General features: G+C 41.2%; 1 protein-coding gene and 1 long non-coding RNA gene across 3 annotated transcripts in view; one reads left to right on the forward strand and one right to left on the reverse strand.

Moving 5' to 3' along the window:
* Window positions 1–7,624, reverse strand: part of LOC116671408 (uncharacterized) — a 22,590-nt gene extending 14,966 nt beyond the window's left edge. The window contains exons 1-2 of the long non-coding RNA XR_004327264.1: window positions 7,433–7,624; window positions 421–425 (exon numbers count right to left, since the gene is read on the reverse strand). This is a non-coding gene — a long non-coding RNA (uncharacterized LOC116671408). The remainder of the gene's footprint in view (window positions 1–420; window positions 426–7,432) is intronic.
* The window catches only part of si:dkey-121b10.7 (heparan sulfate glucosamine 3-O-sulfotransferase 6), a 36,076-nt gene extending 17,514 nt beyond the window's left edge, over window positions 1–18,562 (forward strand). For both annotated transcript variants that reach the window (XM_032502641.1, XM_032502640.1), the window contains one exon: window positions 17,076–18,562. In XM_032502641.1, coding sequence (XP_032358532.1) covers window positions 17,076–17,694 — 619 coding nt within the window. In that variant the 3' untranslated portion in view covers window positions 17,695–18,562. The remainder of the gene's footprint in view (window positions 1–17,075) is intronic.
* The last annotated feature ends 7,766 nt before the right edge of the window (window positions 18,563–26,328 follow it).

The raw sequence follows: 26,328 nt of genomic DNA on the forward strand, positions 1-26,328 counted from the left end.
ATAAAGTTGAATCTAATCTAATCTTTTGTGCCTATCCACGATATAATAAATGGAAAAGCACCAAAAAAATACTATTGCAAAAATCAAAACAAATTTGGCCTGGTGGAAAATCAGCATGGTGCTCACCACTCTCTCCATCGCCTTTGCTTTTCACAATGGTATACTTGAACTTTTTAAAGGTATGGGAGACCAACTGCAAACAGACTTTAAAATGCATAACGTATGATCTTCGGCGATAAGAAATAACAGTTTTATTATTGTGTGTGACGGTAAAATCAATGACATGCATTTTCAGCTGAAGCAACACTCTTTAGGATCTGTAGTAAGTTATCTGAAAGGTGACAAAGCAGAAGCGAAAGGTGAGAAGACGAGTAACCTTTACGTGTTCCTGTTACGGCTTTGTGTTGATGTTAAACTGACCTTACCTTGTTCTCTCTTAGCACAGACGGGATTTATTCACCTTTTATCTTTTTTTCTCTTCCTCTCCTTTTCTCTTCTGAAGGCTTAATGAAACGTGTGTTTTTGCTCTGTCCTAATCCACCGACAGCTCGTGTCAACACTGTGTGAATTGGACCGGTGTAATGACAGGTCAGGCATTAATATGGACAGCTCAGGGACATGCAGAGTGGGTGAGAGGGATTAGTCCCCCAGTCGCAGTAAAACAAGGCCTTATGAAGCATTAGTCAACACCTCCACCCAGCCACATCCTCAGCTCGTATAGCACTGGGCTAGGATGAGCGCTTCACTCTTCCTTTAGTGCTATAGGGGAAGCTTATTGCACCCAGGGGCTGTGTAGTTCACTGGCTTACAGACAAGCAACAAGAGTCACTGGGACTTTTATTATTTTAACATGAAAAAGATGGTATTGTTCCAAGCATGTACAAGTAACGTATAATCCTGAGGTTATGTGGAAATATTGTGGAGTGGGCTGAACTTATTTGAAAAAAAAAACTGAATTTATTGTATGATTTGATTTTAGAAACTTTATCTACGTATTGAGTCAGATATAATCTCCCTTTGTCAGACCTGGCTTGTCCACACAGCATTCCGTGGTTGGGAGAGAAACGTGCTCTGGTTTATTGGCATTTTTTTTAAACCAATCACAATCGTCTTGGGTGCCACTAACCGCCCGACAGAGCCACGGCGCAGCTGCAAAATAGCCTCAGGAAGGAACTTGTTTTGGTGGAACATGTGTACGTTCAAAAGTTGTTTTAGTTGTGCAACAGAAAACTCAGATTGGACAGATCGTCCAGCTTGCTGTCTGGATTTACCCTGCAGAGATCTGAGAAGCAGTTAACCATAGTCCTATAAATATACCGGAGTTTAAAATTCCAACACAAAGAAAGCAGGAAGGTAACGGACATCCGGGTGGGATGAGCGGGATCCAACGGAATTTCCAGCAGCCACGCAGCAATCGCGGATGTGGATCATCGTGGACATAGACTAGGTCAGATGTAACACAAGGACCGTCCTCCCAAGACAACAACAGAATCGGCCATTTCATTCAGGTGCCAGAGCCCCCCCAGCGGCTGTAGGTAGTGTGACTCTAGACTCTGAGGATCAGGTCCACAGTAGGATGGAGTCAGGGGGGATCCATGGCTCCACGGAACGTCGGACGTCTCCATGAGAGACCTCTGTTCGTTCCCCGATTCCTTCAAACAGTCAACTTTGCTTTCTTTTAAGCCCGACCACAACCACTCTCTAAACGTAACCCTGTAGTTAATACTGTAACCATGACAACAAAGGTCCCAAAACCTTAACAAAGTAGTCACAAGTCACTTTTTACTGAATTTGTATTTTTAAACGATTTTGAGTGACAAATAAACTGATTGATTGAAATTAGCTTAAGTAGTGATACATTCTCCTTTCCCTGCCTTACCTTTAGCATCACATGACCTAACCCATCACACATAGTTCTAATAATAGTATTAATTTAGGTTAATATTGTGATTGCCATATCTCAACATTGACACCCCATAGGCCTATTGAATAATCAGTTGGCACAGTAGACTTCCTACTGTACTTTCTTCCTCCCTCTTCTGCCCTACTGCCTATACCATACTTCCAGATATTGCAGTTATAGAAATGTTATTCATTTAGTTTAATCACATGTTAAGTACCCAGTGATTCACATACATCAATTTCAAACAGAATGGCTGTATGTGAAGCCAACAATATCATCTGAAACCAGGCTGGAAAGTATCACTTAAACATTTATTCTCTGACAGAGCTCTTCATCTGAAAGTGCTGTCTGTGTCTTTGAGCTCAGAGAGAGAGAGAGAGACAGAGAGACTTGGCTATTGTCCTCAGCTGGTAACCAAGTAAAACACATGGACATCCTTAAAGGAAGCATTTGGCAAATTGTTTTCGAAAAAATGCTTATATGTGGAAAAGCCTTGGCTTTGCCATCTACTGGAAACGATTCTGTGGTTTGGTGGTGGAGAATGAGGGTTTAGACAGCCATGGTGTGCAGAGTGAGCGACTGTGTGTGTGTGTGTGTGTGTGCGTGTGTGCGTGTGTGCGTGTGTGAGTGCGCGAGCTTGGATTCATTCACACTGCTCCAGCTCTACCTGAAAGTTCGTCCACTGCCTGCCCCCGTTTTCTTTTCAGCGTTGCTTCGCCTTTTCTTGACACTATAAATATCCAGGAGATATAAATGTCATTTCCCGAAATCGATCACCTAAAATAGGTTCTTTCTATTGATCTCTCTCTCTCTCTGCCTTTATCACGCAGTTGCAGCAGAAATGAATTCACTTGTGAATATTCAATCTTGTTGAAGGAGCCGTTACTCCCTTGCACAGCTGACATTTATACCCCACAGTGTGAGTGTTGCTGGGGCTGGATTTATTGGCTTGTTCAGGTCACTCAAAGTGGGTAACGTAAAGCCACTGGACGCGTCTTCGCTCCTGTTAGCTATAGAGTCGATGTTTTTTCTCTCGTCTTTTAAATCTCTTTCCTCATCGACTCATTTCTCCTCAGAAAGCATGTTGTGTGATTCAGCTACCTACACAGGAATGTCCAGGTTTTATTTCCTGTCTGACCTTTCTACCAATCACAGGGGATTCTCCAGTTGAATATCCTCTCTGCTCGCATTCTTGGGAGCTGCATGTTGCACAGTGTTTTTCAGACTGACAAAGGGTGTTTTGGAGAAGAAGAGAGGCTTCCAGGGAAGAATTTGGAGAAATGGGAAATTTACAGATCACGCTGGAAGAAAGAAGGCTTTGTGCCGAAGACAGGGTTTAATGCTTTGCGAGTATTGGAAGCCGCATCAGCGCAGGAAGGGAAAACTAGTCGGTTATATGCATGAACATAAGCAGCACTATACGGCATGTCTGTCAGAGCCAATAAACATGACATGACACGTGCTGCTATTTACATGTAAAGGGCTTTTTGCCAGAATAAATATGTAAATGAAGTCGGAAAACTATAAGAGTAGAAGCCAACATGACTTGATAAATTGGTATGAGACAGATATGGATTTTTACTCTGAGGGGTAAAAAAAAAAAGGTCTGATCCTACTCAGTCATCAATATTTTGACAGCTCGTCATTGGTTGACCTTTGAACTCCCAGCATGCCGCGTCTCATCCAATCAGAAGTAACGCAGTCAGATGCACGATGAAGGACCACGGGTGTAACTCTGAACCTCACCACACTTCAATCAGTTACAGAGCGCAGGGACGGTTTGTGTCGCCCATCACTGCGGCTGGTTTAAATTTCAGTCGTCTGGGTTTTAATTCCAGACGGTCAGGCTGAGAGGCTTTCAAAGAAGACTCAAGACATGCTGTTACATACTTTTGCCTGAGCCACAAACTCATCAAAGCCTGCTTTTTCCCTGTGACACAGACAGAGATCATGATGACTGACGAGCCACCGCGTTTAATGGACCACAACAAAATGATCTTCTGTCTACTTCCTCCATCTTGTCTTGTGTATGTCATTTGCTTTCGTTTCCTTTAAACCTCTTCTTTTTCTCTTCTCTTTTTGCTTTGTGTCATCGGCCTTTTGTTTTGGATAAGTGTGCGCACAGGAAGTGAGTAAAGATGAGTAAAGGGTAGAAAGAAATTAGTAGTAAGTACATAGGAATAGCAAACGGGGGGAAAATGTTACACAACAGTAACGGACTGAAGTGTCGTACAGTTACTAATACCATTTTGTCATTTTAACTTTGTACTCCAATACATTTATCTGACTCCTACACTATAGTTACTACTTTTTCAAATTAATTCTTGCAATACTGATGATCGGAGAATGAAACACAATGTCCTGATCAGGGTTGTAGTGCTGCCAGAGCGGATTGTAACAACGCTCCGCTACTTTTTTTCTGGGAAGTGAGGCTATTCTCAGGGTAAACATTTTTTTTTAAATTCTGTCTTAAAACAATATTCACATGTTCATATAAGAGTTATTGGTCACTGTAATCCTACTGGGTACTAAAAGGATAGTTCAGATTTACAGTAGACATTTATTGTGGGACTTTGTGTTTTACTGTAAACGGTTAGTATGGATCACCAAGTCACACAAGATGACTAACTAAGAAGTAGACCAGCAAATTAAAATAAGTTGGATCACACCTTACAGTAATTCTGCTGTCCTATGGCTCTATTTATCAAACATTTTTGTATTGAAGAAAGGATCTTAATACAATATTAACAACTGACTTTCTCCATTGACGTCAATTACTTTAAAATGACTGAAAAGAGGTAGATAACACATGATGACACATAGTTACTCCTGGTTGGTTATGATCTGGTCTGTCTGGAGAGGCACGTAATTTGTGTGTGTGTGTGTGTGTGTGTGTGCGTGTGCGTGTGTGTGTGGCCGTGGACCTCTCACCGGTGTCTATCTCTGTTTAATGTCTGACTGACTGGCCGGGTGGCTGGGTGGCGGGGGGGTTGTGAGAACCTGCAGCCACCCTGAGAATCTGACAGAAAAACACACCTTTCTTTGTCTGCTGTTAAACCTTCCTAGAAAACTCCCATCGGCTTTACCCAACCGACTTGAACTGGTTAATTGTCAGTGATGCCTGTGCTGGCTTTGGGAGGAAATGAGATAAATTATGCCTGAAACTCTGGCACTGAGAGCTGAAGCTGAATTTGAGGATAAGCAACACATCAAACAAGACGATGTGATGGGAGGAAATCTTGGAAACCAACACCAGCTCCCGCTTCATGTCCATCCAAACTCAACCGTGTCCTGTATGTCTGATGTGTGTAAACGTAGCCAAGGCCTGCCGAGTCCACTCTGATGAGTCTGATAGATGGCACTAATAGCAGACCGCTTTATGGACTTTTTCCAGTTGTAAAAAGCCGTGCCTCTGCCAGCAGTTTTTTCCGTTTTGAGCTTAAGACTCTGCTAATAATGAGCTGAGAAACCACAAGGAGTGGCAGGCTGAAACTGCTCGGAAGTTGTTTGTCAGCATCGGACAGTATCGAGTGTTCTTATTGGTTGGGACCTGAGGAGTTGCCAGACGAGCAAAAGTCCATATTGAGTCGATTTCAGTGTTTCTGAGGTGTGTGCAAATGTGTTCATTTAGAAAAGTTTTTAAATTAGTGAAGAGCTGGTGGTTTTCTGTCGCCTGTGCGGACTCAGAGAGGACGGTAACCATTAAATTATGTACATGTTGACTCATGTCTAATCTGCAAAATCAATCAATCTATCCATCTATCTAACTATCTATTAATATTATATTGAAAGGTGACAATGTATCTGTGTGTATTACAAAAAATGGATGAGTTCCTCCAAATATAAATAACAACGAACGTAATATTTCAGAATCTTCACACTTGTCATGTAAGAATTAGATGTTATTCCATTTTCCTCATAACTAAAATATTTCAATCTAAGAAAAACAACAGTGAGGTACAATCAGTATATTTTCATTGCCTAGCTGCCATTTATGTTTAAGTAAGAGTCTTATTATGTTTAATATTTGAATATGTGCTCTGGCTGCAACAAATGTGACATTTTCTTAAATAGTTGATCAATTATTTGGTCCCTAAATGTAAAAGAAATTATGTGTTCCAAAAACCCAAGTTGACATTAAGCACGTTGCTTAAAATGACTTATTAACTATTTTCTGTCATTCAACTACTGAGTAACTAATTGCTTCAGCTTTACTGTTTTGATTTCAAGGTACATTTAAATATGTTTCTGTCAAAAGACCTCTTCTTGATTCATTTTAAATTTAAATGTCCACATACATTCATCTTACTAACAGCCCAATTAGGTAACTGTGGGAAGGACGTTGTGACATCACTGGGGTCAGGATCTACCCAATCTAGCCCTCCCTCCATCCTGTATTCAGTAGATCGGATGAAGGCAGGGTGGGGCCCCCGGGGCCCCCGGCAGCTCTCGGAGATAAAGCCACACAAGTAGGCCACTACGGGCCTGGCAGGAACACAACTGCAGATTTTCCCATTTGATAAGTCAGGACAAGGGGAGAGGGAGAAACCACACACATAACTGTACACACACTTACACTCGCTCATGTGGCATACACTGTGCACTATACTATGTTACACACATGCCAGGTTTACTCCATGTTCCGTCATTACAGGTTGTTACGCTATCAGAAAGATAAAATCACTGCATCCCCTCTTCCTGTTCTTCATTTTAACTTATTTTCCTACTGTGGTCATTTTAAAGTATAAAGTACCCTGGTAATATGTTTGGCGCTCATAATCATTGCGGTGATATGTTTGCACTTAACGTCCCAGAGATAACTTGTCACCTAATCATAATTTATATGTGGATAATGTATAATATTATCTTTCTTGCCAAGAGTTAGATGAGAGAATTGATATCACTGGATGTCTGTATGGTAAATAAAAGGCTGCAGCCAGCAGCTAGTCATGTTAGCATAGCATAAAGACTGCTAGCCTGGCTCTGTACTAAGTTAACAAAATCTGCCTAACAGCTTCTCTAAGGCTCATTTTTTATGGTAACACTAAAAAGGGTCCGTGTGCCGGACACATGGTTCAAAAGGGTCCTACTTGGTGTCGTCATTAATTCATAGGTGTGTTTGGGGCATCACATGCAATAAATCAATCAGAGCGCCATCTCCCATTCCCTTTAAAAGCCAGGTGCGTTTGTACCTTGGCGCATTGCTATTATGATGGCGGATTTGCACCGTCATGGTTTTATTTGTAATCTATTGCATGTTTGTGTGCTGCTGTGCTTCTCTGTGTGTGTGTGTGTGTGTGTGTGTGTGTGTGTGTGTGTGTGTGTGTGTGTGTGTGTGTGTGTGTGTGTGTAACAAGCATATTGTGCGCGCGCTGTGCATGAGCCTAGGCAAATTGTACTAATTTGCTGTTAAAATAACATGAAATTGACTTAAGACCAAGTTTTTGTTGGTTATTGGCGCGGTCACTTCCGGCTGTGTCAAGATAGCAATACCCCAAGAATTCAGTAAACACACCTCCCTGTAAAGACTTTTTGATCGATAAAAGTCAGTTTAAAAGATTTTCGTCAGATTTTGAGAGGCGTTTGTCAGGCTCATCCTGCTTGTCATTTCCAGTAAGTGTTTTAACATAAGTCCACTGATTCGCTAGTCAAGGGCGGGCACTCCACCTATCAGATTGGTCATTGAGTCCGACTGCCCACTGTACGATTCAACAAGTCAAATCGGCCGAACAGACTCGAGTCACCGACCTCGCCAGATTGTACGATCATTCAGCAATTATGAGATCATTCGTATAATTGCAAGCTGTACTGAAGGTTAAAATGGCATAAAATTAGTTTTTAAAAAAAATCACACACAAAAGCACACACACACACACACACAGACACAGACACATATATCTCCCTCTGTCATTAGGGCTGTCCTGGTTTCTCAGAGGAAACTCTGACTGACCACTTCTCACTCCTCACTCACTCCCGGCTCTCAGGCCCTGTGATGTCTCTATTAACCGTTACGCCTCTATTTTTCCCCTCAGCTAGACACATTCTTCATCTCTTTCCTACCGACCTACCCCAGTGATGCAAACCTCCTCTAGTAAAAATACTCCTCACCACCCTGGTGCGTCAGCCAGACGGTAACCTTCAGAGTGTACAATGGTGCCACACACACGCTGAAGCGAGATACCGTAACATGAGCTGTGGGCAATATGGGTTTATGTAATACAGATATTATGTAAGCGGCTGATGGATGATATCCTGTGCCAATATTCAGTGTAAAACAAGGTATCTGCCGTTCTTGAAAAATCTTAAACAACATACATCAGTTTTCTCAAATATGGCCGTGTAAGCCTACTTTAGACAGTAACATAATGTTTTTATCAATCTACCAATTTTCTGCTGCTTATCTGAGTCCAGGTCATGTGAATTGTTTAATGATATTACTAGGAATAATTGTTATAATATACAGCACTGGGAAGTACCAACACAAATGGTGCAATTATGTCAATCAATTAATATACTTAATAAATTAATGTAGGCCTTATTGTCGTGACTGACTTTCTGTTATTCTTTAACCTTAAAAATTGTATGAATTTGCATTCTATGTGGTATTTAAAGTGCCCAAATTATGAAAAAAATAATGTCTCTGGTGCTCTGCAATTATGAACATGAAAAAGATCATAATATGATACTGTAAAAGGTTTTAAAAGTCTTAAATTGAACTGTGTTAACACTGCAAAAACCCTTCAAAAAGTTGACTCTTCATTCCTAAAATTCTAAAGTTTACACAGTTTTCATTCAAGTGTTCTTTACAAGAAACACCTCTGAAACTGCATGTAGTTACAAAAACTCTGCAGGGAAAACCAGATGCCATTACTTATCATTAATTACTTTAACCTTAAAATCGCATTTTGGCAGTCTCATAGCCAGAATACATGAAGGAAAAAAAAAGAAATGTCCAAGAAAGACGTTTTTTCTCTATTTTTACATAGCAATGGATACATTTATCAAAAAGCTAAATTTTGGCCAGATACATCATCCAGCTAATGTAATGGCCCGACTCCAACAGACACAAAAGAGAAGTACTACTTTACCTCCTCTTTTATTGAGTTGCTTACAGTCCCCGCTGACTTCTAATCAGCCCACAGAAGCTCCTCAGCCCTGTATTTGTCGTCAGTAATGACAAACCTCTCCCTCCACGCAGCAGCTTTTACACATCTTTGAACACACACAGGCAGAATGTATATGTCTTATATGTGTCAGTCTGTAGTGGTTGAAGATGTCTTACAGTAAAATTCTTTCCGAAGTGTAGAAATGTATTCATAACAATCTTACTTTGAAGGGTATAGTAGAGGCCAAGTGGAAGCTTTGAAGTTGTAAGAGGGAGATGTAGAAAAGTGGGAAAAAACAGAGGTGAGGGAAGGAGAAATGGAGGGATAGAGGAAAGAAAAGAAGGGGCTAACATCGCATGTACGGGAGAGAAATCTGCACATGATGACATGATCCCCTGTGATCCCTGGTGGTCTCGCCCTCGGAATCACAACCATCTGCCTCTGACCGTCAGGGTGGAGGAGTCCATTTCGGCGCAGTGCAGGCTGGTGGGGATTAGGAAGGTCCGGGGGTCTGGCCTCGGCCCGTCAGAGCCGGTATGGATCACAGATTTCGGAGCTCCGAATCCCCGGCACCATTAGGAAACTTCCTTACTCAGTAACACTTCCCTCATCTCTGCCGCACACACGCACACACTCAAACTGAAGACTTCATTACTCCCAGATGTGGAACCATCCTGTGAAAGGTGTGTTGTGTAGTGTGCTGTGTGTGTGTGTGTGTGTGTGTGTGTGTGTGGTGTGTGTGTGTGTGTGTGTGTGTGTGTGTGTGTGTGTGTGTGTGTGTGTGTGTGTGTGTGTGTGTGTGTGTGTGTGTGTGTGTGTGTGTGGTGTGTGTGTGTGTGTGTGTGTGGTGTGTGCGCGTGCCACTAGAGAAGAAATAATAGCCACTGTGTTTACCGTACTTGCAGGTTTCTTTTACATAAAATAAACACACACACTCTCCCATTTGAGAAGCACTATAGGAGTGGATACTTTAATGCCCTGCAAAGCCATAGAGCAATAACTACAGAATTAGTGGAGGTCGATTTTAGGGATTTTCATGCTCCAAAACAGATGTTGTAATGCAAAACATTGTAACGCGTTTGCTTTATGCCCTTTTAGATGTGATATGTTGTCCTTGTCCATACAGAACACCTAAAAAAATCAATGCAGGATTGATGTTTCATAGTGAGCAAATGTATAGTAGGCCTTGTTACGATCTGGGTCGATGTTAAGATGACCATAACGTTATTAGGAGGAATGTGGAGGAACCCAAACAAAAGGGAAACGAGGGTATAGTAAAATGAAGGTAATTTAATGACCACAATGGATAAACAAGTAACACAAAGAGAGGTGCTGGGTGTTGTGAATGAACAACAGAACAAAAGGAGCACAACACCCAGTAACTTACAGAATATAATATATAACAAAAAAAAAAGACTAAACAACAAATGTAATACACAAACAAAATCTAACTAGTAACCCGTACTAGGTTTACAATAAGGTTTTCACTCAACAGATTTCTAACAATGATTACTAAAGCAAAAGGTTTCTAAACCACAATCTAGTTGCAAACAAAATTGCTTCTAACCAAACCTAAGGACATTAACCCAACCGCATGGCAGACTGAACTGAGGGTTCAGCCGCCCCGACTGGAGAATCACAGCGGTTATTGAAGTCATCCGGGTTGATTGCAGGGCGTTGATTGGCTGGGACCACGGCCGACGCACCAATCAACAGCATGGCAAGGGAACAAGGAAGTGGGCGGAGCCATCTTCGACGGCAATCCTCTTCTGGCAATCACACGTCCGGATTTACATATCCTAAAATAATGTCCTTAAAGGCAGGGGCCGTAACAGCCTATATTCAATTCAATTTTATTTGATTCATACTATCAAATCATAGCAGAAGTTATCTCAGGACACTTGGAAGATAGAGTAGGTCTAGACCACATTCTATAATTTACAGAGACCCAACTATTTCCCCAAGAGCAATTGAACACGTCGGCAAGGGAAAACTTCCTTTTACCAGGGTGAATCTGGCTCTTGGTGGGCGGCCATCTGAGAGAGAGAGAGAGAGAGAATAATACCTAACTAAATATGACTCATAGTTATTTTAGCAGTGTATCTAATGGACTGACATGATTAACAGTGGCAACTATAGTAATAGTAAAACTAAATGAGATATGGCTATTCATATTATTAAAGTAGTCCGTTTTGCTATGTGTCAATCAGTCTTCCATTTGTAAGAAAAGCTATTTAGTATTGCAGCTGCTGGTTTATTCTCTAGTATGGACCAAACTCCAAAAATGCTGTATCCTACATTTCCCATCCTGCAACTCAGTAGCTTTTTTCATACAACTTCCTTGGCCTCCTTGGCATACAGCTTCTTTGACTTCCACCCACCTCTTGCCCCTTGGTTTGTATTGCAGGCTTTCTTTTTCTTAAAAAATGTGTAGTCTCCAAGCCGAAGCCGAGTTAACCCTGATGACATCACATCACCATTATGTTTTCAAACTTTATCAAGCTCCTCCAGAAGGCTGAGTAGTACTCTCTAGAACTGATGGATTGCCCCTTTAACAAGATCAAATTATGTAAATTCAGTTTAAAGCCAGAAGGTGCACTAGCGGTTACATATACTCTGCTATGCTTGGCTAGTCGTGCATAGTCATGCACCCCTGCATGCAAGATGGCAGTTCATCATGGTTGATATTCTTCAATTACAGATAACAGCAAATAAACTAAACACACCTTAAACTAAGCCTAGCTGTGGCTATCTCGCCACTCTCTAGCTTTGACTTGTTATAGCCGTCTCTCTGTGGCAGAGAGTGCAGTTTACCAAGCCACAGTGCGTTTTGGCTTGTGTTTTACTGAAGTTACTGCAAATTCTGTAACGTGTAAAGTTAAAAGTTGAAATGTCAAACATTGTAGTAAAAATGTCAAACAATTTTTATTCAAACTCAATTTTAACCATGTATTCCAGAGATCTTCAACAGGGGGTCCGGGAACCCTAGGGGGTCCTCACAGTTTCTGCGGGTAATAATAATTTTTGTCAAAACAAAAATGTCCTTACATGAATCCAACATATTATTAGCAAATATAAATCAGCCAACACATTAATGATGTGCTTACTAGCCTACAGGTAAGGTAGTCACTGAAGTAGCCACCCACAGATCCAGTTCTTCGTGAGGATTCCTTGTGCCACATGTATGGTTAACATTAAAACATGATTTATAAAATCATGAAAACAATTATTATTTTAATAGCTTAGTATTCTATGCACTAAAAGGGTATGTATAAAGGCGTTAGGCCGCCCACACGTTATTGTACTGTAAGTTTAACATGCAACTTAATTTTATACAATCTATGTAATAGGGGGTCTGTGATCTATCTCTCTCAGTTACTGGGTCTTTGGCTTAAAAACACTTTAAAGAACCCTGATGTACTGTAGTTATCTCAACTTGGCTTGTAGGGCAGAAATGGAAAATGCTATTCAATCAATCTCTCTACTGTACATCACATGAAATAGCCCCTATTTGTCACCTGACCTGTTGCTGTTGTTGAGAGGCTGACGCGGTGGTCAGTGTACACAGCTCACTCATTTTCTAGTCATAACCCGTAGCCTATTAGCCAGCAGTGCTGTAAACAGGACCTAATAAAGCTCAGCCCACCTACACAGAGCACAGTTAGTGTGTCTGGACACATTTGTATGCACAGATAAACGCACATCTGAGCACTTTCAAAGCCGAGCGCATTCCTGCTCCAGATGCTAACGTTAAAGGTGTGACGAAAACAAACATCAGGTCGATAGGTTTCCCAAAACACTCAGGTGTCAGATAAAAAGAACAAACACTATGTTTTCATCGTTTTTCAAAATGAGATTAGATGGGACTCCAGGTTAATGAGAAGATTAACTTAACTGCTGTTTTTCTCGTCTCCATCTGTGCTCTTACCTCTCATTACCTCCTTCCTTTTATTCATGCCCTTTTTGTTTTCTACTTCTTCTTCTTCTTCCTCTATCCCTCTGTTCCCTCCATCCTTTACTCCACCACTGTGTGGCCTCCTCCTGGGCTTTCTGTTGTAGCCGGCCTGTTCTGTGATTACAGGCAAGTGGTTTAAAATGTAAACATGATGTCAATGGGAGCCCCACTCGGCCTTGAATGGAACACCATGGCTTCCATTAGACTGATTGGATGAAATCAAACATCCACTTATTGCCATAAACACACTAGCAGAATACCAAACAGCGCAAACACACCGGCACTTTTTTTTTTTCCACACGTTGTTTTTGATTTCAGATCTGGTTGTGGGCTTTGGATGTCACTGCGTTATGCAACCACAGAAAAAAATAAAAATACTGAAAATATCTTGCATATCTGGGCCCATATTGTTGTTCTGGAGTGTGTTTTTCTTGCCATTCCTTTGGATAAAAAACAGATGATGCCAATCGAGATTTTTCCAGTCCCTTTAAACCAGAGAGATTATTTCTGCAGCCACTGTTTTGCACTGATGCACACAAGTCATACTGGGAGAAATTCATCATAAATGAGGCACTGAGAGTCCACTGGCAGTTACATTGAGGGACCCGAGTGCATTGCAGCCACAAAAATATGTTGATTAAAGGATGGAGCTGTCCCTTTTGCTGTACTGGAAATACTTAATTGTATAGGCATGTTCTCTCGGGGGTTGTTGGAAGTCAGTTTCTAAAATGTAGGAAATGCAGGTAGACAAGGCAGGTAGAAGAGGAGCAGGTGAACCAAATCAGCATGCAATTCCCATAAAGTAGCCTTCCAGATTGATGACATATGAGAGTACAAACCATTCTTATTCCCTACTCGTCAAATACTGAAGTCAGTGGACGCAAAACTCAGTGGCTTAGAGAGTTAGGGAACGTACTACACATGGACAGACTCCGCTATAAGATGTCTAACAAAGAAAGAACATGGCATCCTCTGTTGGTCAAATGGTCAGAAGAGTGTGAGTCAATTAACGGCCAGGGCGACACCCCTTCCACTTGAGTATATATATATCGCAATTTGTCCCATGCACTATGTTGACTGTCAATATTTCACTTGTCCTCTCTGCTGGCCGGCTTTTTTACTTTTCTTTAAATTAGTATTATAATTTTTTTTTTTCTTCAGTTGGATGAGGGGTTGGGGTGGCTTAGGCTTTGTCGGTCTTTGCCGTGTTGTTCCTTAAACTTTCAGAAAACCCAGAGGTAAGACACTTGTGTCATTACCCTGTATAACCATTGTTTAAACAATTCCTTCAATAAATATATTTTGAAAAAGAAAAAATCCCCCTTTAGCCGTACCGGGCAGAGCAGCAGCTCAACCACTGCGCTGAGAGATGACATAGTGTTGAGAGCAACTACGGTAGCAAGTAGTATGGACCGTAAGGGTCAAACCATACAGAGACCTAGGTTTGTGTCATGTTCTTGTCCCGCGTGTCACTGAAACGTACAGTTTGTAGCCTCATCCACGATCTTTTTCAAATTCAAGTAAGTGGATTAACCCCGCACGTTGAAAAAGTATGCCAAATCAGTCCCGACCAAGCGCAAAAAAAGGCATCAAAGGCACCTGAAAAATTACGCAAAACGCACCTGACCAAACCTTGTTTTTTGGCGTGCTGGGAGTGAGAATGTGTTGGAGAGTAACCGTATAGTAACCGGTGGAATGTCCTCTCAAAGCCCAGGCTAAACAAAGCTCAGGGTTTTATTTATTTTTTATGAATACCATAAATTGTGTATTTGGTGTTAACCTCGTAGTTTCATGCCAGGGGACATGCAGGACTTGGATCTGACTGTGTGTGTCGGATGAAAGAGAGAGAGAGAGAGAGAGAGAGAGAGAGAAGGGAATGGAGTTGGCTCCATCACCACACACCAGAGCTCAAAGCCCCATAAGCCCTTCACTTACAGTACGGACCAACCACGAAGACTAGTCTCCGACCCAGCCATCACCACATGCCTGCTGAGGAGGGAGGAGGGAAGCATGGAAAGTAGCTGAGGGATCTTTCCCAGTTGCAACACTGGCATTCCTCATTGCTTAGATTCCTATAACACAAACTGAGCATGAAATTTGAATCTCTTCTTTAAAACTCAACAAAATGGGCTCTATTTTGTGTGTTGTTTTTAAGAAAACTGGCACGTTCAATTGAGGTTATTAAATTCCATTTTAGCGTTACAGTAGCATTTGAATGAAATAAAGGACACGAGACAAATAGGTTTTCCTTTTCCTTCCATTTCCCTCGTTTTATATACAATCTGCTCTGGCACGTTATAGGGACTCTGAGTCAAGCGCGGGCTTTGGTCAGGGTTTGTTGAATTTTTAGAGGTACTACTACGTCTTCTCAGCCTCTGAGTCATCTAAGTAGGGCTAAAGATCTAAAGGAAGAGGGCAGACAGTCATTTTAGAGCCAAAGTGTGCCTAGAATACCTCTACCACTGATGATAATAACAATCTGAGGGCCAAAGGCAACATCCAGGATTGAATGCGAACACATGGCTACCATAAGACAATACTCAATTAACCTGTTTGTTACAGGATACCTTTGGACTTTTTCCTGTTAATTTAGTAGGAATAACTGCAGCCAAATTGTTGTTTTTGTATTGCATTTGGTTTTATTTTCCTAAATTTTGGTCCTCATTGCAATGATAACATTGTACTCACTACATTAATTCTGGAAGGGTGGCATTTTGCTGTAACAAAATACGACAGGGGCAAACAAGGGGTCAGACAATTAGACAGTTATAAATAGCCAAATGTTTTGCCAAATCATCTAAACCACTTTATTCAGAGTAAAAACTGTATTTTCTTCCAAAGTTTGGCCGGGGTTTTGTTTAAAAGCTGTCCAACTACTTATGTTGCTTGCCTGACTTTTTTTTAACAATATGTTCCTCAGCATCCAAATGTCAGCAATGAACCCTTTTCAGACATTTAACAACAGGAAAAGCAGAGGTGTAGTTAAAAAAAATCAACAATGGCGGAATTCTGTTGTGCTTTGGTTTCAGAGTCCTGGCGTTGGTCATTCCGGCTCTGTCACACTGTCATGGCTTACAGAGACACTTGATAGAACAGAGCCACCCTTGCCTTGTTAGTAACGCTGTGCTACTCTACGCTACTATACAATGAGTCAAAATGTCTGTGACAAAGGCCAATCAGCTTGGGAGAACATTCTTTTTTTTACCAATTCTATGAAAACTACAAGAATAAGTTAGGATCCTTGCTTTTCAAAACCAGAGTTGTTAAAACTCTTAATCAACTCTAGTGTAGTTAATGAGGTTACTGCTACTACTAACTGCTATTTTTCCATCTTTTTGATATGATGACAAAATATAATAGAGAATATGCGATGGATGTTGAGGATCTGGAGTAATTCAGAGGCACTTCAGGCAGAGCAGGGCTAACATACTGTATAATGTAGCTCACTAATTGTTTTTGTTGTTGAGTAATTAGCAATGTAGCGTAAGTACTTTTTCAATGAGTAAAAATGTCAACCCTCGGATACTGATTAACTTATAGCTAGCTAAACAAAAAGGGAAAAGAAGGAATTAAAGTGAATAAATATAGTACATTGAAAAGTAACAACCCTGCTGTAGGACTACAAATACCAGTGGTATGACAGTAATGTGGCTATTATTTCAGTCTTGCGGGATGGGTCCCCCAGCTTCAAGGACTAAAAGCAGAGAGAGAGTCCAGCCTGTTTAGGAGGAGGCAGCGGACGAGAGGAAATGACTTTCCTGAGGTTAATATAGCCATGCGGTTTTCCGACAGTAGCCGCTCACAGACTCCCCCCCCCCAGTCTGTGCTGACAGGGTCACTCCATCAGTGCCAGTAGCTAATGTCATGTTTATCTCCCTCTAATCACAGATTTAGCCAACGAGTTACAAAGCAACATCAAAAAGCCTTCAAGGCTAGTAAGGCATCATCAAAGGAATGCTATGGAATTATGAGGACAATCAAGGGAATGTATTAATTTCTTCCAAAATATAGAGTTTTTTTGTAATAAACATACAGTATGTTGGCCTTTTCATAAGTATACTCTCATGGAATATTTTATTAATGGCAGAATTTCTTTTCCTTTGTCACGCAGGAACTTGATGCCTCGTACTCTGGAGGGTCAGATCACCATGGAGAAGACGCCCAGTTACTTTATCACCAAAGAAGCCCCTCGCCGCGTCTTCTCCATGAGCCGCCACACCAAGCTCATCGTGGTGGTGCGTGACCCCGTGACCCGGGCTGTTTCCGATTACACCCAGACTCTGTCCAAATCCCCGGGGCTCCCGTCCTTCCAGAACCTGGCCTTCCGAAATGCCACCACAGGCCTCATTGACACATCTTGGAGTGCCGTGCGCATCGGCATCTACGCCAAGCACCTAGAGAACTGGCTGCGCTTTTTCCCGCTCTCACGCCTCCTCTTTGTCAGCGGCGAACGCCTTGTGACGGACCCAGCAGGCGAGATGGGCCGGATTCAGGACTTCCTGGGACTTAAAAGAGTGGTAACAGACAAGCACTTTTACTTCAACCAGACCAAAGGTTTCCCCTGCCTTAAGAAGCCCGAGGGGAGCAGCAGGCCGCGCTGCCTGGGGAAGTCAAAGGGCAGGCCCCATCCCCAGATCTCCTCCGACGTCCTGCATAGGCTCCGAGACTTCTACAGACCCTTTAATCTAAAGTTTTACCAAATGACCAGCCACAATTTTGGTTGGGACTGAATGGCTACTCACCAAACCTCTTAAAAACTGTCAGTAGCATTGTTGTTCAGCCAACTGCCAAAACCAGCCAGGAATATCTCAAAGAAATTCAGTGTTACTAAAGCTTTTACTCTGCAACATATGCATTGCCTTCATTTCTGAAGCTCTGAAAGCACCTGCCTTCCTTCAGATCAATAACAGCCATGCCAGCTTCAATCCATTTGAGCAACTTTAGCGAGCAATGCTAAAATAAAGCTTGTGAACAGAGCTGGTTGCTGCAGCAATGTGCAAGCTGATTGAAGCATATACTTGCACTTGGCACCCCGAGTGTCAGAAGCTTGCTAAGCTGTCATTGCTGTCCAGAACACTATATTGAAAATTACACCAGAAAGATGCCAACACTGCAAAGAGATGCCTAAAGTTAAACCAAATGGCAAAAGAGTAATGAGACTTGGCAGCCTGGCAAAGCTAAGATACACCAAATGACATATTGGAGCTTTGAGATGTATGCGACACGGGAGCTCTGCTTAAAAAAAGAAAGAAGCAAAGGGTTTTGAATTATGCACAATGGCACAATCAAAATAAATATAAAAGTGTGATTTTGAGACAAATAAATTGTTCACAATCATTTCATTTCCATCAGCGTTGTACAGTTTGCCTCTGTCATGTTTACAGCGAATGCAGTTTATTTTTTCTTCAGATCTTTTAATGCAAGCTCCTTTTCTGGACTGCAAATTGAAGCTGGAGCATATGCAGGAGGATACCTGGTACTGGTGAAAAAAAGCTACCAGAAATGTAAAACACAGTCCACTATGTGCTGTAAATTTGCTGTTATTTATGTTGCCAATACTACACTTGTATAAAATGTTCTGTACAGACGACACCTGTACACCTGTGATTGTTTTCTACTTCAGTTAAACTACACTCGCCTCCACAAACGCTACTTACATGCAACTGTATATTTCTAAAAGCTTAATTTATAAGATGACAAACTTGTTATTGTTGAGATGTTTTCTCTAAGACTTTTGTATTTTAAATTCAGCTGGAAGTTCTGACTAAATCTTTTATTCTGAAACATGTGTTTTGGGGTCATTTTGGCTTTGCATTCCAGAGAGGCACTTAGTTCATCCTCTTTGTATTTATTCCAAACAAGCTGATGTTGCTGCTGCCGGGAATCTAAAATACATCTGTTTAGCAGATGATTTTTCTTTGTGTGTGAAAGAGACCTACTAGACATGGGATGATTAGAAAAGAAAATGGAACTAATCACTGTTGTGTGATTTTAAGATTATATTTATTTACAGTGCTATAAAATGCTATGGAGTGTTACTTTAAAGTTTAGTCTTTGCTTAATTATAAAAGCAAGTGTTCAGTTCAAAAACAGCACGAGTAAAGAAGTTATTTAAGGATTTTAATAAATAAAGAACATTATTCACATCAGTTGAAGCAAGAGCCAGCAGCCAGATAGCTTAGCTTAGCATGAAGACTGGAAACAGTTTGCCTGGCTCTATATCAAGGCAACAAAATCTACCAACCAGCTGCTTTTGAAGTGTTGCTGCGGGTTGAATTTTTTTGTCCGCTGGTTTGGTAGACCAGACGCACAGCTTGCACACACACACACACACACACACACACACACACACACACACACACACACACACACACACACACACACACACACACACACACACACACACACACACACACACACACACACACAAACGGGTGCCCCACAGCCCAGCACTGGGTCCAGCCTTGCTAGCGAAGGCGGCAAACGGACTAGTAAGCAGTTTACGACTAGCGGACCGATAACGGAGGACAACGGAGCTATAGCAAACATCAGGTTAGTTTGTGCGTCCGTGAAATGCTGTACATGTTCACAGAGCTATATTTAGTTATTAATGATAACATAATGTCTGTATCTAATTACAGTAGCACATTGAGGAGCTAGGTAAACTAATGTTTAGAGAAAACTGCTTTTAATGCTTGTGCACTAAACATTTATGGTGTTACTTTGTACATATTGCAATACATTTGGCAACTCTAGTAATGTTGTTGGACTTTAAAAGCAGTGTATATGTTTTGGCAGGGGCATATTTTGAGTTCTGGTGTTGGCCTGGTTTTGATTAATTAATAAATTATTTTTTTATTTATACATTAATTAACTCATTCTGCTGAGCTGCAATCAGCAAATAAATCTGTGTCGGCACAACCCAATTACAGCACACAGTTTACGAAGCTATTCATAAGGATCCATGTTGGAAAATGTATAGCAGAACTTGTGGTCATGTTCAAAATTTGACATTATGGAAAATACGGTCATTCAATTTCTTGCTGAGATTCTTCGATTCTACGCTAAATACGATGCTACAACTAGCAGTTAGCAGCGGTTAGCTTAATTTAAGCTGAAAATAGGGGGAGCCAGCTAGCTTGGCTCTGTCCCAAAATCAGCCTATACCAGCACCTCTAAAGCTCAAATAATCAACATGTTACATCTTGCTTGTCTAGATTTTGTTAACTTTAGACAGAGCTAAGAGAACTTTCCTCCTTTATGAAAAACTAAGCTAATAGGCTTCTAGCTGTAGCCGTATGTTGAAAAGAAAAGATGTATAGATAAATAGATATGAAAGTGGTTTTATCATCCTGGCATCGGCAAGAAAGCAAATAACCATATCTCCCAAAATGTGGAGCTATTCCTTTAAGTATAAGCAAGTGTTAAGTCAGTGTTTGGCAAACACTTCCAAGCAGACATTGGTGTGTGTGTGTGTGTGTTTCATATGGCTGCAGGGCCTAAATTTGAAGTAAACATAGAACAGTGGCTTTTCCGATGTGCAAGCAGTCAATTCACTGGGGTGATTGCAGACCTTTTGGACCTGGACAGTCTTTGACCTCTTCGCTCCCCCTTTGACCTGTGAGCCTGCCGCCATAAACTGCTGTCCGCTACCACAACGCTGGGTAATGGAGTCGCTCTGCATGAGCTATGAGCGTGGATGCATGCTCTCACACACATGCACACAAATAACCACACGCACATAACAATTCCACCCTGGTCCATTAATATTGCATTCTCAACCTATGGGACCTCCACTGAGGGGAGATGGTCCGGATCAATACCTGCCTGTTTAGTTTATAGACGGTGGGGATATGTGCTTATACGTACCATGTCCCACTGTCGCTTTGATTTAACTCAGGGGTCGAGCACGGGTTGCTATCATACATTTGTAAAATATCATTTAACGCCTGATATATCTTCCGTACATCTGTAATCGATGCAGGGCCTTAACCCTCACAAGGGACCGCACATGGATCCTGGACCAGGGAATGACTTTAATCTTTCTATGGTTTCTGCTCCATCCATCTACTTTGTTATTTATGCCTTTGTTGAAGTTCATATTTCATTTCATAGCAAGTCAGTTGTGGTATCAGTTTAATTTTAGTTTTATTATTATAATTAGAAATAATTAAAATTGTTACCCAACTCTGCAGTTCCCCTCGGCACTACAGACCATTGTAGCGAGTTTCAGCTTGTTTTTGGTTTTCCAGTTAAAATCTTTGCAGTTTTGATGTTTTTTGGCAGCAGCAGGCAGCTGTTTTTACCAAAAATACAAAGAAAAAGCTTGGATGAACGCACCGTATACTACCTTTCCAGCATCAAACAGGAGACAAATTCAGGAACTAACGTTAGCTGTTGAACGTAGCCCCGAAAGAGCTAGAAATCTATTTAGTTGAGACCAAAACCAGAGCTAAAAGAAAGGTCAAGAGTGGACTTACATTTGCCAAGTGTCCAGAAACATGCCTCTAAATGACTGCTAATGTTGCTCCGTATCTTTTGGATTGTTTGATCCTGCTGCCCCCAAAGAGCAAAATAACTAAAAGAAAAACCTTTACCATCAACATAGCTTCACATCAATTTTATTTCAAAACTCAGCAGCCACTTTTACAGCCAACTCCATTTTCAAAATAGACTTGAGATGATGATCAGGTAATTTTTTTGCTAAAACTTGCTTGCATTTGACAGATGGATGGTGTTCATTCTCCACCTTGCATATTCTCCAGTTCTAGAATATTTTCAACTCACACAACCCCATTCATATTTGAGGAGTGCATGAAGGGAACCAGCCAGCTATGTCGTCAAGCTTCCCGCTGGTGAAAAGTTTCCTTTATGTCTCTCTCTGCACCAAAGAGCTCTGGGACTTGAGATAGCAGCAAATCTCTCATTCATCAGCTGACTGAAGTTATTCAGGCCTGAAGGTATTGATATGCAAACGGGATGGTTCAGCCGCAGGTCTGCAAAACAGGCCTTTATCCAGAAAGCCCTGGCTCCATTCCTGATACATTTCTCTCACACAATGACCTCCCTGTCAATGGTCCATGTGAGCGTCTGGCTCCACTGAGGGTGCATAGGATCCAAACCTGCATGGATTACACCAAACCCGGATATTGGGATGAATGGGTGAATGTCACCCCTTCAGATCTTTACACCCCTAATGAAAGTGACTGATGACCCTTGTTGGGTAGGTCAAGTGTCCTTACTCGGGCGGGAGAGGAATGGCTGCTTGAGGACTGCCCGCCAGTTTGCCAGCCTGCTTACAGGCCACTGCATGGGTTTAATCAGGCACGGAACAGCTGGAGGACAGGAGGACGTTTATAAAAACCACAACACTTGCCAAGCAGTTACACAACTTAACAGTGCCTATGCATGTCCACACTGACGCAAATTAATCTGATTTTCATCTGGTGAAATTACACCCTTCATTCCAAAATACCTATCAACAACATCAGAAGGATACATCACCTGGAAACCATGGATATCTGTGCCAAATTTCAGGGCAATTCATAAGATAGTTTAGATATTTCAGTTGGGACCAAAGTGTTGGACTATCTGACCAACAGATTGACAGATACGCCGTTACCATGGCAAAACATTAGGCAATAAAATAAATGTAAAACAGAGGTTAGTTAAACATGAAATTGAATATACAGTTTTGATGAAACACTAGTGTAAGTGAAATAAAGTGGCAGCTATGTACTTTGAAAATGTGCAACTCCAAGTTCTTTAATTCAGTGCCAATCCTTTTTTAAGTCAAGCCCCCCTTAAACTGATTATTATGAAATTAGACCAAACACCCTCATTTGAGAAGATATCTTTCTGGTAGGGTTTTTGCTTTAAGATGTTTTGTTACAGAAAGTGAATGAAACCTATTTCCCAAAAGTTACACATTCTGTTACTTTCTGGATGGAATTATAGTTTAAAAACAAAAGATTCCTCTTTTTGCTGGGGAACCCCTGGGACCCACTGGATGACCTCTTGGCGGTCCCCGGACCCCACTTTGGGAACTACTGCTTAAATTGACCAAATCCCAGTGACTAAGCACTGCAATGCTCATACTTGTTTTCAGCAACCAAACTGACAACAAGCCTGTTTTGTTCCCATCTACTGTCCGCATTCTTCTTTACTGTCCGAAAACAACATCTCCACTCTCTCCTGAAGTGACTTAAGCAACTGGTCAGTGCTCCGGTCCAACGCTTGCTCTTCTCTGTGGAGGTCAGGATCAGCCCCCTGGCCTGCCCAGAGGTCAGAGTTCAAAGTGCATTCCACCACCAGGGTTGCTTATGGTCATCTGACCCCCATATGCAGAGGGTTATTCTCAGACCGATGAGTGGAAAGAGATTGCGATCTGTTACCCTCCACGTGTAATGGACTCATTTACTGTGAATGATAGAGCTAAATTGGTCATTATTGTGAAAATTGCTCAGGGAGTAACCCTTTATTGACAATATTATGTATGTTCTGCCAGATTGCAGCTGAGTGTGACTGTGGTTGGATTTCAATCAGCTATAATAATATATCAATCTGAAATGTAGATCAATCAATGAAACATGACCTGAAAAGATGCATAGATTCAAAGAAAAAACGGCCTACCAGAGGGATTTCTCTGTGGCTCGGGTGTATGTGGTGGTCATTTAATGGAGGAGTCATCTGTTGCCCTTTGACCTCAAAGTATGGAAGTGTGAGGAAGAGGAGAGTCTGCTGTCAGCCAGACATTAGTCCGACACCCTAACTCTATCACGCTCAACACTTTATTAACATGTAGCACATTTCGTCTGACACTTTTTTGATTTTGGCAAACTCTTCTGTGCAAAGCGTTAACTATCCAGTTGCTCTATTTAGTATTGTTGCCAGAAACCAACAAAGGATCTTTCTCAGGATGTACCACCGGACACTGACTGACCACAGACTGAAACAATTCTCAGATAATTACTACGTTTATGTCAAAAGTTTAAGGAATCTTGGCTAAGAAGCTAACATCAAAACATGCATTTCTGTTGTAGAAACTATGCCGTGCCCCGCCTACCCAGAGTCAGGAGGTGACAGGCAGTTGGCTTGTTAGTATTAGGGATGGATTACGTATATGGGACTGGACCAGAACCTCTGGATGAAGGGACTGTTAACATTTCCATTCCAGTTTAACAGTCAGTCGAACGGCCACAAAGAAATACAGAATGACTACACCGAGACAAGAGAGAGTTGAAATACTACTACACTGCTAAAGACGCAAAATGACTAACAGACGCAAAACACCTACAAAGAGATGGGAAACAACCACAAAGATACTCAGAACTACTGCGGAGAGACACAAAATGACTACAAACAGACTCAAAACGTCCCCAAAATGAGATACAAAATGACCACGAAGGGATGCAAAACAACAGCAAAGAGACAACAAAGAGTTGGAAAACAACTACAAAATGGTGCAAAATGACTACAAAAGATGCAAAACAACAACAAAAAAGTGCATAATAACTTCGAAGTGACAAAACAACCACAAATACATGCAAAATGACCACAAAGATACGCAAAACAACTGCAAAGAGACACAAAACAACCACAAATACTGTACATGCAAAATGACCACAAAGAGATGCATAATAACTTCAAAGGCACAAATCAACCATAAACAGATGCAAAACGACCACAAAGAGATGGAACATGACTACAAAGACATGCAACTGTATGCAGAGCGACTACAAACACAGCCGTTGGTAGTCATTTTGTCTCTCTTTCCTATGTAGGAGCGGTGTGGTTTTGTGTGTCTGGGGCCCATGGTCTCATTATCTGTCCATGTCTGTAAGGTATTTGGAGTAACAAAGAGCAGCAGCTAGATATTTATATAGTTTCATATGAGAATGTTTAACGTTGTCATTTATTTATTTCCCTGAACAATGAAACGTTTAATAAATTACAGTTTATTATTGTTAAGAACAAGGGATTTCAATTTGAGTCTTAACAACGCACACATACTTTTTACTTTTAAAACTGTGCTCTACATTCAAAGGTTTTTAAACACGCCCCTAGAGGGACCACACTGGCAGTCAAATGATTGAATTAGAGGCCAGTTCTGTGAGGGAGGACTGTTGAATCTCGCTCGTACCCTGCAAACAAGAACTCGGTCAGCTCCAGAGGGAACTGGAATCAAAGCCTTGAACATCAAAAAAGGTGTCCTGTTCAAACTCTCAGTCCTGCTGTTGTCTGTTTATCATAACTGAACTGAATGGACGCCATACAGGCTGTGATTGGTTTAATATGAGGCCTTCTCTGCTTTGACAAGCAAGCTTCAAATTAGGAGAAAACGCTCGGTTCGCTGGCTGCAAGAGGCGCATTCCTCCAGCAAAGCGGAGAGGATTTGCACCCGTGTTTCCTCTCTAATTAGGAAATCAAGGGAGGAACAAAGACACGTACTAAACATTAATTACAAATCACTGGGAACATATCCAAGTTCCTGTGTTAGGTGCTAGTATGTGCCATTTTCCAAGGCCTCTTGATGACAGTTTGCTTAATGAATGGGCCCTCTCATTGATTCCACCATATGTTCTGCAGAGCCAGTTCACTGAGGTTTTGTCTTGTTTGGGATCCAAGATGTTTGGTGGTTTGGTCATTTAACGTCTCGGGAAAGGAAGGAGACGGAGAAACCGCCAAATGAAGAGATCTCAGAGAACAGGTTGTCTTTTATTATTAAAATAAGCTGCGTTAATAATGTGTAGGTATAAAAGCACAGCTGACAACTTGCCCTCAGGGAGGGTCATTAACACCTAATGAAGCTGACCCCACAGTGGGTATCTATGGATGACCTTTGACCCCTAAAGTGCACGTCAAACTCCTGAAGCAGGCACATTCTTAGACAAAGGCTAGTTGTCCAACTGGGAACATGCCGTTATTTTTGATAATGAACTATTGGCTATTAATAATTCAGGATTTATTGATAATTGATTTTCTGAAATTATAGAATGATTGTGTAAAAAATAAAATCATTTAAACAACACAATGTTTTGCATACTAAACTGAATATTCTCAATACATACTCTCAGTGTGGTAGCCAGAATTTAAGTGGAAAACTAATATCTTAGTTATTATCTTAATATCTTAAAATTTCTGAGATGAAATTCAGTGAATAATGAATGAATTCAATTAATCAATGAATTCAGAGAATAAAGTCAGAACTCACATAGATTTTTCACCAGTGGCCCTAATCCTCTTCCGTAGAATGCATTCAGATTTATTACATTTAATATTTTACTTTTGTTTAATTGAAATGAATTTGAATCACGTCATTACAATTTTCATAACAGAAGAGCTGAATCAATGTGTGACTCAGC

Source organism: Etheostoma spectabile, chromosome 21 (assembly GCF_008692095.1).
Source record: "Etheostoma spectabile isolate EspeVRDwgs_2016 chromosome 21, UIUC_Espe_1.0, whole genome shotgun sequence".
Taxonomy (NCBI): Eukaryota; Metazoa; Chordata; class Actinopteri; order Perciformes; family Percidae; genus Etheostoma; species Etheostoma spectabile.